The sequence below is a fragment of the Salvelinus alpinus genome, chromosome 9, assembly GCF_045679555.1.
Source record: "Salvelinus alpinus chromosome 9, SLU_Salpinus.1, whole genome shotgun sequence".
NCBI lineage: Eukaryota > Metazoa > Chordata > Actinopteri > Salmoniformes > Salmonidae > Salvelinus > Salvelinus alpinus.
The window spans coordinates 22,736,386-22,752,473 of record NC_092094.1 but is presented as its reverse complement, the minus strand read 5'-3'; the positions used below and the strand labels follow the sequence as shown (position 1 = coordinate 22,752,473).

General features: G+C 41.2%; 1 protein-coding gene across 1 annotated transcript in view; it reads right to left on the bottom strand.

Annotated features, from left to right (window-relative positions):
* The window catches only part of slc17a8 (solute carrier family 17 member 8), a 34,911-nt gene extending 19,103 nt beyond the window's left edge, over window positions 1-15,808 (bottom strand). Inside the window, exons 1-5 of the mRNA XM_071416464.1 lie at window positions 15,192-15,808; window positions 3,934-4,186; window positions 1,836-1,954; window positions 540-654; window positions 206-293 (exon numbers count right to left, since the gene is read on the bottom strand). Of these exons, the coding sequence (XP_071272565.1) occupies window positions 206-293; window positions 540-654; window positions 1,836-1,954; window positions 3,934-4,186; window positions 15,192-15,292 (676 nt within the window). The 5' untranslated portion in view covers window positions 15,293-15,808. The remainder of the gene's footprint in view (window positions 1-205; window positions 294-539; window positions 655-1,835; window positions 1,955-3,933; window positions 4,187-15,191) is intronic.
* Between the last annotated feature and the right edge of the window lie 280 nt (window positions 15,809-16,088).

Sequence of the window (16,088 nt, the reverse complement as noted above, 5' to 3'; positions counted from 1 at the left end):
TACTGAATTAATTACATTTTTGTTTTCCAGTCTTCTACCACATCTTTTCACATGAAAGTTTTGCTATTGTGGAAAATCGTCAGCACAATTTCATAAAGCTCAATTGGATGGGAAGAAAAACAGTTGAATGGAAAGAAATTCGATTAACTTTATTTGACTCAAACATTGCACCTATATTAAGCTTGTCAATTTTCATATCACATACCACAGAATGAGGTGGTGGCCAGTCGACTTCTCTCCAGGGGAGGGGCCCATTTGGCCCACATCCCATGGCATGCAGGGTAGGTAACACCCTGTACAAGAAACGTTATATGGCATCATTATTCTGAATAATCAACCTGAGTAAAGAGATACAGATAAACATGTGTCTCTGTACTGTCTACATATGTACTGTATATGAGCTTGGTCAAATGATCAGTCATTATGACGACGACTGTTGACACCTTCAATTGTGCTACATTTAGTAGATTTGGTGAGATTTTGGCTTAGATCCGACCTGAAAGTGTCAATGAAATCTGGCAACACTGAAGACGACTCACCTCCACCAAGCCTTGCAGGATGCGGACTAACATGACACAGCCGTAGTGCCTTCTGGCTGCTGAAGGGATGAACATATTCAGTATGGACGTGAGAAAAATGGCCGCCCCAAACACTCTGTGGAAACATTACATTATAGTGTGACTGGGTTGTAGACAACAATGGCGTACAAAAGGGTAGCATTGCACGTTCTTTCAATAATGCATACAAAATTACATATGAGCTAAAAATACTGTGAATGTAACATAACAGGTACTTAGACCATTATAAAAGCTTGATGGAACATTGACCAATTGTGACATACAACAACCAGGTCAACAACAACCCACCACATACTGTCATGGTTTGTACTGCTGTAGACTTAAATGTTATAAACAGTCACAGTTGAAAAAATGTGAGCACCAAAGACCACCTCCATTAACTCAACACCAATCATCAATGTTCCTGAATTAGTCAGTCTCTCCCAGGTCTCCCCTATCCTCGACTCTAGCCGTTCTAGGAGAATACGGTGTGATCTCTGGCACTGCAAGACTAGTTCTCCCCTAACCTGCCCTTCTGGAAGGTGCCAGCTTAAAATGACCAATCCAACATTACAATATGACAGATCTAATATATCTGCCTTTGAAGGACAGACAGAGATACAGAGATCCCATACGATTATGCTTCATTACCATTGCTCCCCTCTTTCCTCGCTCCATCCCTCCCTTTTCCAAAACCGGGTGTAAGTGACACTTGTAATATTCCAGTGGCTGGCGTCTCAGGGATAAATCAGAGGCAGGATCTTTCATTATTAACTCTGTCAATGGTGTGTCCTCTTTTCCTGTGAAACTTTTATTACAGGACTGCTATCGGCCCCATCAGATCTGCACGCTCATCACACACACACACACACACACACACACACCAGACGGCTTTACCCCTTGCTGCTTTAACCCTTACCTAACACACACACACACACACCAGTTTAACCCTTACCACACACACAAACACTACATGCCTTTTTCACTTAGGCTCCTAAAACGTTTCTCTTATAGCTCTGACTCCACACACTGACTAACAATTCCAAATACCCTATCTTTCTGTTCTAAACCTCACCACACACATTGACTGACTGCCTATTTCAGACACCCAATCTGTCTGTCCCTGCCCTCAGCACAAGTATCCATTCCAAACCCACCCTTGTCACCTATTTAACCCTCTGTAGTCCACCCACAAACCAGTTCTATCAAAATACCTTACATTCCCCTTTAATTTCAGAGTCTCAAGGAGGGAGATCATTAGCGGTGGGAAGGCCTAACCTGTTGGCGGCCAGCTTGTTGGAGATGAAGCCTCCAGGGATCTGTGTGACGATGTAACCCCAGAAGAAGGAGCCATGGATCAGTCCCACAGTCTCTGGGTCCCAGTTGAATTGAGCTGGCTGGGGAACAGAGTAATATAATATAGGGTATTTAACTGGTTAACTGGTATTTAACTGGTCTTTCACATAAAGAAGTGTGTCTGTGTGTCGGTGTTGGTGTTGGTGTGTGTGTGTGTGTGTCGGGTGCTATTGTGAAGTTAGAGATTGAAAATAGAGTCAGAGGACTGTTTGGGTGATTCTGCTGTCCTTCAGAACAACGCTTTAACTTTTCCATCCAAATATCAGCTGTTGAATTACAATGCTACAATGCTACTATAAAACAACATTCAAGGGTTTATTCATCTCCTATCATGTTCCCCTGTTTCAGGAATGGATGATTAATGGAGTTGATGACTGGCTAACCGGTGATGCTAGATTAATCATTGATTATTGACTATTGTCGTCTAAGAAGCCTATTTCACATGCCCATTCACTACTATGGAGTGATATAAAAAAGGTATGTTTGCAAAATTCATTCACTGGCACTGCTGGCACTGATATCATTCTGTGGCGAAGGCACACTAGGCTCGTCTCTCCACTGGTGCACTCTCCAAATTCCCGCCAATTGATCAAACGCATTGTTTCTGTATTGAAAATGTTTTATGTTTTCTCAAGTTAAACAACATATTTCTTAAATCTATATTCAATATAATCTTACAATAATCGCTATCGTTACATTACTTCATTCCATTGCCGTTTTTTTGCAACATTGTAGACAGCCTCCCACTGAGCACAGATGTCAATTCAACGTCGATTCCACATTGGTTCAACGTAATTTCATTGAAATGACGTGGAAACAACGTTGATTCAACTAGTGTGTTTCCTATCTGTTTCATTATGAGGCTGCAGGTAGCCAAGCAGTTAGAGCATTGGGCCAGTAACCTAAAGGTCGCTGGTTTGAATACTCGAGCCGACGAGGTGCAAAAGTTGTTGTTGTGCTCTTGAGCAAGACACTTAACCCTAATTTGCTCCAGGGGTGCTGTACTACTATGGATGATCCTGTGAAACAAAACATTTCATTGCATCTATCTGGTGTGTGACAATAAAAAAGATATGCAGTACTGTATATTGTTGCATTTATTTACTGTTTGATACTCGGAGCTGCGGTTTTTCACTACATATGAGGAAGAAGTTTTTTATTTCGCTCAAGAAACTGTTTCTTTTGAGTCTGTATTTCCCCAAAATGTTTGATGCCCGCCTACCAATCTGTCTTGTGTCCAGACCTTTCAGTGACAAAATATTTAAGTATGTTTCAATATTTTTACAAGACAACCATGAATGATTGGAATATAGGAGTTTGGTGAAATGCCAATTACATTTAAAGGCAGTGGTGTCATGTGTTGCTGCATTCAAGCCTGAAGGTTATTTTCTTTTGAATATTGAACTTTGAACTTTGTAAATAGGCCTTGGAACCACAGCTCCACCTATGAACCAATGCTGCTTCATTGCCCTTACAACTGCTATCCTACAAGGTTCCTATTATACACACCCCATAATGCACACATAATGCACTATGGATTCTTTTTTTTAAATCATTTTTGGTACATTTACACCTTTTACTCCCCAATTTGTAGTTACAGTCTTGTCCCATCACTGCAACTCCCCTACGGACTCAGGAGAGATGAAGGTCAAGAGCCATGTGTTCTCTGAAACACGACCCTGCCAAGCCACACTGCTTCTTGACACACTGCTTGTTTAACCAGCCGCACCAATGTGTCGGAGGAAACACCATCCAACTGGCGACCGGTGTCAGCTTGCAGGTGCCAGGTCCACCACAAGGAGTCACTAGAGTGCGATGGGACAAGGAAATCCTGGCCGGCCAAACCCTCCCCTAACCCGGACGACGCTGGGCCAATTGTGCACCGCCTCTTGGGTCTCCCGGTTACGGCCGGCTGTGACACAGCCTGGGATCAAACCCGGGTCTCTAGTGGCGGCACTAGGGAGGCCCCTATGGATCATTTATTTATTTTATGTCAGTGATTTCCGTCTTTCTCTCTCACCTGGAGTACAGGTGTCCCATTGATGTAGACTGTGTTGTTGTTGACCATCTCCACAATGGCCACCCCCAGGTTGCAACGGATGCCAAAGGAGATGCAGAAGCCCAGTCCGCTGAGAATGGCGATGATGTAGCGCTTGGGCAGGCCGCAGCAACCGCAGTCAAAAAGAGGGGCATTGTGGCGAGGAGCCACCGGTTGCCCGTCCTCCGTGAGCTCCATCTGGTCATCCTCGTCCACATTGGTCCCATCAATTTTCCTGTAACACAAAACATGGGAGTTGAGAAAACAGTCAACGTTCCTACAAAGTTCAACAGGATGACATTGGTAAGTGTTTAATGGATGACATTGTCATACTACACTACACAGGCCTACTACAATCAAGTATGGTGTATACAAAAAGTATTTGTATACCTGATACCCTTGAATGACACTTTACATGAAATCTACTATGATCTTTAAAAGACAGGAAGGAGAGGAGACTGCCCACTACCTATGAGAGTTACAAGGTGAACTCAGCATGCCATTCTGAAAAGGTCACTGTGCATCTGATATTTGGTTCCCCCTCACCATCCTCCCCACTTCTGTACACCTGTTCCACTACCCAGTGTCCCTCTCTGCCCTCATCCCGCAGCGAGCAGGAATTGCTTTCATCTGGCCGCTTCAGATCTCCACCTGAGTACCTTTATCTGAGAAGAAATTAAAATGGGGTTCAAGGGGTCTTGTTTTTATCATGCATTTAGTCTCCCTAGCACATACAGCCATTGTTATTGAATGGTATGTCCTAAGTATATACAGTGGGGAGAACAAGTATTTGATACACTGCCGATTTTGCAGGTTTTCCTACTTACAAAGCATGTAGAGGTCTGTAATTTTTATCATAGGTACACTTCAACTGTGAGAGACGGAATCTAAAACAAAAATCCAGAAAATCACATTGTGTGATTTTTAAATAATTAATTTGCATTTTATTGCATGACATAAGTATTTGATACATCAGAAAAGCAGAACTTAATATTTGGTACAGAAACCTTTGTTTGCAATTACAGAGCTCATACGTTTCCTGTAGTTCTTGACCATGTTTGCACACACTGCAGCAGGGATTTTGGCCCACTCCTCCATACAGACCTTCCCCAGATCCTTCAGGTTTCGGGGCTGTCGCTGGGCAATACGGACTTTCAGCTCCCTCCAAAGATTTTCTATTGGGTTCAGGTCTGGAGACTGGCTAGACCACTCCAGGACCTTGAGATGCTTCTTACGGAGCCACTCCTTAGTTGCCCTGGCTGTGTGTTTCGTTTCGTTGTCATGCTGGAAGACCCAGCCACGACCCATCTTCAATGCTCTTACTGAGGGAAGGAGGTTGTTGGCCAAGATCTTGCGATACATGGCCCCATCCATCCTCCCCTCAATACGGTGCATTCGTCCTGACCTCTTTGCAGAAAAGCATCCCCAAAGAATGATGTTTCCACCTCCATGCTTCACGGTTGGGATGGGTTCTTGGGGTTGTACTCATCATCCTTCTTCCTCCAAACACGGCGAGTGGAGTTTAGACCAAAAAGCTCTATTTTTGTCTCATCAGACCACACGACCTTCTCCTATTCCTCCTCTGGATCATCCAGATGGTCATTGGCAAACTTCAGACGGGCCTGGACATGCGCTGGCTTGAGCAGGGGGACCTTGCATGCGCTGCAGGATTTTAATCCATGATGGCGTAGTGTGTTACTAATGGTTTTCTTTGAGACTGTGGTCCCAGCTCTCTTCAGGTCATTGACCAGGTCCTGCTGTGTAGTTCTGGGCTGATCCCTCACCTTCCTCATGATCATTGATGCCCCACGAGGTGAGATCTTGCATGGAGCTCCAGACCGAGGGTGATTGACCGTCATCTTGAACTTCTTCCATTTTCTAATAATTGCGCCAACAGTTGTTGCCTTCTCACCAAGCTGCTTGCCTATTGTCCTGTAGCCCATCCCAGCCTTGTGCAGGTCTACAATTTTATCCCTGATGTCCTTACACAGCTCTCTGGTCTTGGCCATTGTGGAGAGGTTGGAGTCTGTTTGATTGAGTGTGTGGACAGGTGTCTTTTATACAGGTAACGAGTTCAAACAGGTGCAGTTAATACAGGTAATGAGTGGAGAACAAGAGGGCTTCTTAAAGAAAAACTAACAGGTCTGTGAGAGCCGGAATTCTTACTGGTTGGTAGGTGATCAAATACTTATGTCATGTAATAAAATGCAAATTAATTACTTAAAAATCATACAATGTGATTTTCTGGATTTTTGTTTTAGATTTCGTCTCTCACAGTTGAAGTGTACCTATGATAAAAATTACAGACCTCTACATGCTTTGTAAGTAGGAAAACCTGCAAAATCGGCAGTGTATCAAATACTTGTTCTCCCCACTGTATATGTTTTCAATCCCCTTCATATGGACAGCTGTCGTGATACACAGGCAAATACGGTCAGTGTTTGAAGGGTCATCCCATCAATCACAAACAAACTGAATGTAAACAGTATCAGCCTCTTTGTGTTACATTGGTGTGGAGTTCATTTGCACAGCACAAATCCAATGGATGACAGTGTAATAGATATTCTCAACACACTTCCAGGCAGCTTACAGACAGAGTGTTTGATGGACAAGTGGGCAAAAAGGAGAGTCTTGCAAACTCGTATCCAATCTTATAAGACACCGTGAAAAAATCCCTTGTTTGCTACAATTGTTATGTTAAGGGACAGGAAACTGTGCCCTATAGAGAAGCTGTAGAGGCTTTATTTGCTACCTTTGACCCAACCCATTGAAATGTGTGAGTGAAGCATCTTATCAGCTGTCTTCAGCCATAGTGTTTAGTGTTGTCCATTGACAGACTGAGTCAGCCATTTTAGAATTTGCACCATAATCAGGTTCCCTAAGTAGTGCATGAGAGTATAGAGCTCTAATTTTATCTGCTGCAGAACCGGTAAAGTGCACCTTAAAAGCACTTAAAAACATTAAAAGTGTCAAATCTAGGCTTGCAAAGGAAGGGTATATTACCTGAAACTTTTGAAGTTTACCAGTAAACTACCAGAAGCTTTTTAACTTTCAAGGAATATATAGAATTTGATCAGATGACATCTAGTGGCTTTTTTGGGGTACTTCAGATTATAAGCGGTGTCTGTAATTATCTCTGGCAATCTGTGATCTTCAGATTTTAAAATTAAAAAAATTATAAACCTGTATTTAATGTTTAATATGAGGATTTCAACACATTCTATTGTTTTTTTACACACTTTTATTTATTTTACTATGTCAAAATGTCTTTGTTGTAAATGTTTTGGGGCCATAATGGTGGCAGTTGTGAAATAAGACCAGAGTTGGAAGAGTTGCAGAGTTAACTGAAAATAATGGCATTGTTGATAAGATGCTTTTTCATTAATTAGACTATTTTCTCTTGAACCATATGGTCTATATACTAGAAACTCATAGACAATATGGACAGTTGGACACAGATACAAAAAATGAATACTATATATTCATATTTTCTTTTTCAATGATAAATGACCAGAATTGCCATAGATTACCATATATTGTTAATTACCATTCTTCCAGTAACTTTGGTAAATTACCAGTAGCTTTGCAACCCTAGTCAAAGCATTAGCGGTAGCAAAACATAGAACAACCACAAATGCAATATACAGTGCATTCTGAAAGTATTCAGACCCCTTGACTTTTTCCACATTTTGTTACATTACAGCCTTATTCTAAAATGGATTAAATAGTTTTTTCCCCCTCATCAATCAAATCAAAAATCAAATCAAATGTATTTATATAGCCCTTCGTACATCAGCTGATATCTCAAAGTGCTGTACAGAAACCCAGCCTAAAACCCCAAACAGCAAGCAATGCAGGTGTAGAAGCACGGTGGCTAGGAAAAACTCCCTAGAAAGGCCAAAACCTAGGAAGAAACCTAGAGAGGAACCAGGCTATGAGGGGTGGCCAGTCCTCTTCTGGCTGTGCCGGGTGGAGATTATAACAGAACATGGCCAAGATGTTCAAATGTTCATAAATGACCAGCATGGTCAAATAATAATAATCACAAAAATTAAATCAATCTACACACAATACCCCATAATGACAAAGCAATAACAGGTTTAGACATTTTTGCAAATTGATAAAAAATACAAAAATTAAATATACATTTACATAAGTATTCAGACCCTTTACTCAGTACTGTGGTTCAAGTCCGGGCTCTGGCTGGGCCACTCAAGAACATTCAGAGATTTGTCCAAAAGTCAGTCCTGCGTTGTCTTGGCCGTGTGCTTAGGGTCGTTGTCCTGTGGGAAGGTGAATGTGGAGCAGGTTTTCATCAAGGATCTCTCTGTACTTTGCTCTGTCCATCCTTCCCTCGATCTCGACTAGTCTCCCAGTCCCTGCCACTGAAAAACATCACCACAGCATGATGCTGCCACCACCATGCTTCACGGTAGGGATTGTGCCAGGTTTTCTCCAGGTGTGACGCTTGGCATTCAAGCCAAAGAGTTCAATCTTGGTTTCATCAGACAAGAGAATCTTGCTTCTCATTGTCTGAGGGTGCCTTTTGGCAAACTCCAAGCGGGCTGTCATGTCCCTTTCACTGACGAGTGGCTTCCGTCTGGCCACTGTACCATAAAGGCCTGATTGGTGGGGGGCTGCAGAGATGGTTGTCCTTCTGGAAGGTTCTCCCATCTCCACAGAGGAACTCTGGAACTCTGTCAGAGTGACCATCGGGTTCTTTGTCACCTCCCTGACCAAGGCCCTTCTCCACCAATTGCTCAGTTTGGCAGTGCGGCGAGCTCTAGATGAGTCTTGGTGATTCCAAACTTCTTCCATTTAAGAATGATGGAGACCACTGTGTTCTTGGGGACCTTCAATGCTGTAGACATATTTTGGTACCTTTCCCCAGATCTGTGTCTCGACACAATCTCGTCTTGGAGCTCTACGGACAATTCCTTCGACCTCATAGCTTGGGTTTCGCTCTGAAATGCACTGTCAACTGTGGGACAGTGCATGTGGGACAGTGCACTGCGGCAGGTAGCCAAGTGGTTAGAGCGTTGGGCCAGTAACCGAAAGGTTGCTAGATCAAATCCCCGAGCTGACAAGGTAAAAATCTGTCATGCTGCCCTTGAACAAGGCAGTTAACCCACTGCTCCTAGGCTGTCATTGTAAATAAGAATTTGTTCTTAACTGACTTGCCTAGTTAAATAAAATAAAAATATATATAGACAGGTGTGTGCCTTTCCAAATCATGTCCACTCCTTTGAATTTACCACAGATGGACTCCAATCAAGTTGTAGAAACATCTTAAGGATCATCAATGGAAACTCATTTTCGAGTCTCATAGCAAAGGCTCTGAATAATTATGTAAATAAGGTATTTCTGTTTAAAAAATGTTATACATGTGCAAACATTTCTAAAACCCTGGCCTGAAAGTAGTAGCCACTTCAAAGTAGCCACCTTTTGCCTTGATGACAGCTTTGCACACTCTTGGCATTCTCTCAACCAGCTTCAACTGGAATGATTTTCCAATATTCTTGAAGGAGTTCCCACATATGCTGATAACTTGTTGGCTGCTTTTCCTTCATTATGCGGTCCAGCTCATCCCCTACCATCTCAATTGGGTTGAGGTCGGGTGATTGTGGAAGCCATGTCATCTGATGCAGCATTCCATCGCTCTCCTTCTTGGTCAAATATCCATTACACAGCCTGGAGGTGTGTTGGGTCATTGTCCTGTTGAAAAACAAATGACGGTCCCACTAAGCATAAACCAGATGGGATGGCGTATTGCTGCAGAATGCAGTTGTAACCATGCTGGTTCAGTGTGCCTTGAATTCTAAATAAATCACAGACATTGTCACCAGCAAAGCACCACCACCATCACACCTCCTCCTCCATGCTTCACGGTGGGAACCACACATGCGGAGATCATCCGTTCACCTACTCTGCGCCTCACAAAGACACAGCGGTTGGAACAAAAAATCTCAGATTTGGACTCATCAGACCAAAGGACAGATTTCCACCAGTCTAATGTCCATTGTTCGTGTTTCTTGGCCAAAACAAGTCTCTTCTTCTTATTGCTGTCCTTTATTAGTGGTTTCTTTGCAGCAATTCGGTCATGAAAGCCTGATTCACACGGTCTCCTCTGAACAGCTGATGTTGAGATGTGTCTGTTACTTAAACTCTGTGAAGCATTTATTTTGGCTGCAATTGGAGGTGCAGTTAACTCTAATGAACTTATCCTCTGCAGCAGAGGTAACTCTGGGTCTTCTTTTCCTGTGGTGGTCCTCATGAGAGCCAGTTTCATCATAGCGCTTGATGGTTTTTGCGACTGCACTTGAAGAAGCTTTCAAAGTTCTTGAAATTTTCCTCTTTGACTGAACTTCATGTTTTAAAGTAATGATGGGCTGTTGTTTCTCTTTGCTTATTTGAGCTGTTCTTGCCATAATATGGACTTGGTCTTTTACCAAATAGGGCTATCTTCTGTATACCACACCTACCTTGTCACAACACAACTGATTGTCTCAAACAAATTAAGAAGGAAAGAAAGAAGTTCCACAAATTAACTTTTAACAAGGCACACCTGCTTTAAATGCATTTAAATGCATTCCAGGTGACTACCTCATGTAGCTGGTTGAGAGAATGCCAAGAGTGTGCAAAGCTGTCATCAAGGCAAAGGGTGGCTACAGTGATGAATCTCAAATATAAAATATATTTTGATTTGTTTAACACTTTTTTGGTTCCTTCCTGACTCCATGTGTGTTATTTCATAGTTTTGATGTATTCACTATTATTCTACAATGTAGACAATAGTACAAATAAAGAAAAACCCTTGAATGAGTAGGTGTGTTCAATCTTTTGACTGGTACTGTATATATATAGTTTTTATCTAGTCCCCTGCTGTCAAAGATGCTGGGCTCCATTCCTACTCCCATGCACTCTTTAGAGGTCTATAGTATGTACACTATCCAGTCCTCTATTCATTTACAAGTCTTTCATGTGCAAGAACACCTTTATGAGGAGTTTCTTGAAAGGCCCACATTCGTAAATGAACAAAAGCCTGTTTTCTCCCATTACCTATTAGCAAGCAGAATCTAACTCATCCCTGCCTCCCACAGCTTGCCTCCCACAGCTTGCCACCCTTGTCTTTCCCCAACTCACCCCTGTCATTCCCAGCCCCTATCCATCTTCCCCAACTCACCTCTTACAGAACATTACATTATTTATTTTGGAACACTTTACATGTGAACACGTTTTCACATGTGTAGTTTCATGTTATCACATGTTGCTTTGCATGTTGTCGCATGTAAAGATCTTGTGAAATTCATCAGTTTTTTCCGTAAGGGACCCCTGCTTTCTCCATCCCCCATCCCTATTTCCCAGCTCACAGATCGTGCGCTCTTTTATCTAAAATAGACTGGACAAATGCTATGAGAATGGTTGATCATTATCAGAAGGAGGAAATGATGCTTGGCTCGCCTCAACACTAATAAAATAGTATTAGTGCCTTTTTAATAAAGTAGTTTCTATCCTCTAAGTAGACCAAATTGATCTCTGATCTACGGAGTGAATAAAGAACATGGAGATAATTTTGCCTCAACAGAGAATTGAAAACAATCTCTCTTTCTCAAGAGCTTGTTTTCAATTTCATCATTTTGGTCAAAGCTGCAGTGGCAACATAAAAAACGGCCAACTGTTACCTATATTGTACTTTCTGACATTCAACTGACATATCATGTCAACTGATGGTATAATAAACAAAGTTGTTTTCCTTGTCAATCTCCTTGTCTTTTAGAGACAAAGAGTATGGATCCCTGTTTAAAATTGATCTGTAAAATCACAAGAACAACATTTAATTGATAAATGTCTTGATAAATCCAAAGTGATTTATTGTTTTCCAGTCAGATGAAAGTTAAGTGTGACATCATCCTGTCTGCATGAGATCCATGACGTCATTATGTCTATCCAGTGATGGAAAAGGTTCCCAATTGTCGTACATGAGTAAAAGTAAAGATACCTTAATAGAAAATGACTCAAGTAAAAGTGAAAGTCACTCAGTAAAATATTACTTTAGTAAAGTCTAAAAGTATCTGGTTTAACATATACTTAAGTATCAAAACTAAAAGTAAATGCAATAAATCCCTTCAAATTAAATATATTACATATACCAGACTGCACAATTTTTTTTCATTTACGGATGGCCAGAAGCACACTCCAACACTCAGACATCATTTACAAATGAAGCATTTGTGTTTAGTGAGTCTGCCAGTTTAGAGGCAGTAGGGATGACTACGTGTTCTCTTGATAAGTACATTCAACCTTTTTCCTGTCCTGCAAAGCTTTCGAAATGAAACAAGTACTTTTGGGTATCAGAGAAAATGTATGAGCGTAAAAAGTACATTTTTTCTTCAGGAATGTAGTGAAGTAAAAGTAAAAGTAGTAAAAAAAAGAATAATTGGAAAGTACAGTTTCCCCCCCAAAATACTTCTGTAAAAAGTATGGGTTCAACAAGGGTTCTTCTAAGAGCACTGAAAATTGCCACAAAAGGTTATTCCAAGAACCCCATAGGAGGTGGGGTTCATCGAGGAACCTCCTTAGTTGGTGGGGGTTCTTGCAGGAACCTGCCCAACTGAAACATTTGGATTTGAAAGGACCGCAGGCGCAGGCACTTAACTGAAATATTTAAAGATCTCCTCAATTTAAGGTAAGGTTTGTCCCTTGTATGATCTAAATTGATATTGTTTTACGATGATACCATCAATCTTTTCATATTTGTGCAAATTTTTCTAAAACAGTAAATGGACACAATTCAATGGATATCAATCAAATAGGTAAGAATATGTTGAAGGCTAGCTGTATAGGGTGAAGATAACTGAACTGCTTTTGTGTATGTGTCTGCAGGTATACTGACGAGGAGGCACACAAAGGTATGTCAATTGGTAATGGTATGTTATGCAGATCACATTTACCATCTTCCTCTCTTACCTCTTCAATGAATATCCCATAAGCCTCTACATTATGGACAAGGTATGTGTATGAAAACCATTATCAAAACAGTTTTTTCAATTCACGTTCACCACAAAAATGAAGGTATGAATACTGTTGTGTGCATATTTTGTTAATCATCTGTATAATTACTATTTTTTGGATTCACAGACTTCGCCCTCCCTAAACCTCTGATGAGTATAACAGGAAACCTGTTCGACCACCATGCACTGCAAAATCCTTCTGGCTATGGGTACGGAGAACATCAACACATTAACATCAACACGCCAGAGGATAAACCAATTGGACTTGGGGCTCTGCTGGGAGTTTACTTCATATTTTGATTTCTTAATTCTGCTTTGCCATTAAAATAAACACTGACAACTAAAATATGGTGTTATTGTTATGCATATTAATAATAATAATAATAATAGGGGAGGGGTAGTTAAAAAATTAACCCCAAAAATGTTATTCAAAAGGTTATTCGAGTAACCATCAAAAGGGGTTCTTTGAAGAACCCTTTTAAAGGGTTTTTCAAATATGTTACAGTGGTTCCCCCACAGTTTCAATTTGAAGAACCCCTCAAGGATACTCCAGGAACCTTTTCTTTTTAGAGTGTAGTACTTTTACTTACTTTACACCACTGTGTCTATGAAGTTCTATGACTGTTGAGTTGTCACTCAGGTCATACAGAACAGAGGCTGTGTGTTTTATTGTTCAATGTCATTATCTCACAACCTTTTTTGTACCAAGGACAGCTTATATTTAAAGAAGCTATTACGAATGGGCTTAAATAGTGTAAGTTAACAGACAGACTGGTCAGCATCTGCAACATTCTAGAGAGACCCTATTGAGAGAACCATGTCATTCCGTGTGATTTTTGTATTTCAGACAATAAATGACGTCTCATGGGAAAAATTATTTTGCTTTGGTATGATTTTCTTTTCTAACCATTTAGCGCAGTAGAAAATACCTGGTCATTTCTGTACTGTGTCAAATTAAGTGTTAAGTTAATTATTGAAACAAATAATTTTCATGATGCTCACTTTATAGTCAGGCTATAATTGATTCATAAGGCAAAACTGAAAGAGTGATTAACTGGATCCATAATATATAACTCAATAAATAATGTAGTCTGTCCCAGAGCAACCTGGAATACCCTCCTGGGGGAAAAAAAGGTTTCATCTGAAAATGAGATTTAGCCTAATGATTCATTCTGCTCATGCTTAATTCCTCTTTTCCTCTCTTGGTCTCTCTGGATTCACATTTCTTTAGTTTCACCTGCTAGTATTGATTTTAGCAGTTTGGTGGAATAGCATTTTCCCACAACATGAATCCTTGTAGACTTTAATAAAACATTTAATTCAGCATTTTCTCGGTGTTTGTACAGTGTTTCAAATTAAACTGATGTAAATGTATGACATAAAATATAAAGTTAGCTGACCACAGATTGATACAATTGAAATGAAAACACATTTTCAGTGTTCTGATATTACAATCCTTATATACTGTACATGATAACTGCTTGTTGGATAAATATATCCAGTTCACCTTCTTTATACAATTTCATATTGTAGATTCTGAAATAATCAATCAACTGTTCACACTGTTTGGCTTGCTCTTGATCTATTTCAGACTGCACAGTGAACATTCTGGCTCTCAACATGCAAAATTCCCTTTCACAGGAAATTGCCCACTTACTTGGTTTATCTATTTTAAGACAACAATCTACCTCATACGTGGAAGTTCCATATTCATCATCCTCCCCTTGTGAAATATGTATCAGATATGAAATATGTATCATAATGTCTTAAAATAAAACCTTTGATTACATCGCTGGGATTGCCTGGCAAGAAAAATAATCGAATATTTAGTTATCTCTGGGATCTCTGGGTACAGTACATGGTGAGCTTCATGTTCTGCCTCTAAGGTTCTTCAACCCTCCTGGTCCCCACCACTGGCTTTGTTCATAGATTTAAGAATTTTGGAATTATAGGACCATAATTGTTTAACAGTGTATATACAGATTTTTATATAAAGATCCTAAAATACAATAAGATAACTAAGATACAATACCTACAAGTACTCCGAAATATTATCTTACAACTCACTTATGAGAAATTATCGGATCTATTGCTATAAGTAGATATCAAACCCGCACTGTGCCGTGCTTTCACCCCCATTGAGTCACACACATCTCTCAGTCAGAGAGTAGGGATTCACACCTATACAATCCCAGTTCCCCCATCATTTCCAGTCAGTCCCAGACTCACCTCTGCAGGTTCCCCAGACCGTCTCCTACTGTATTCTTCACCTCCTCCTTTCCTGGTTTCAGAACCCGCTCCTTCAGCCCCGAAAACCCCCCAAAAGGCATCCTCTTCTGTTTCTCCCTGTTCTGTTCCCTCTCTTTATTTCACAGGAGTATGTCTCTCCCCCTATTTCTTGTACACTTTGCTCTGAAAAAGACAAAAAAGATCTGCTAGATGTGGTTGCTCATCTTTCCTGAGTTCTTATGCACCATGGGGCTGGCTCCGCCTTTGTGTGGTGCCACGGGTCCCTCAGACGTTTCTCAGATGTGAGATGGGCTCGTGCTGTCTGCCTCTCTCTGGCGTGACCAGGGGATCAGACTGGGAGGCAAGGGGATGATGGGCACAGTGAGGAATGACTAGGTGGAGGTGGAGGGTGTTCTTGTTGAGGCTAAGGGTGTGCAGATGTACACCTCAAGGTCCAAGGCACCAGATAGAACTCCTAGCATGGCACGGGTCACATCACCTTCAGAAGGTTCAGTGGGAAGAGAGATACATGGAGGGAGGGAGAGAGAGTGAAAGAGTACAATCCACCACCTCAGTATCTTTGCATGGTGAGCTTTGTGTGGGTGGGTGCAGTAGGAGTGAACAGCCCCCTTTGCTTTCCTCGCCTTCTGATAGCTCCACCACTTGTTGCGTGGAGGGGCTGGGGTACCTGTCTGCCTCCCCTCCTAAAGTCCACCCCCCGTTCCCTCATTAGCTCCCAGCCCTCTAGCCCAACCTCCTCAGCCAACCATGTTCATCTGATACCAACCTAGTGGATGAATGATTAAATATTGACAAGCTGCATTCAAAGAGAGACAAGAGTACCGTGGCTGCTGTGGTGAAACATAAGACTCAACTATAATCATGTTCCCGGTACAC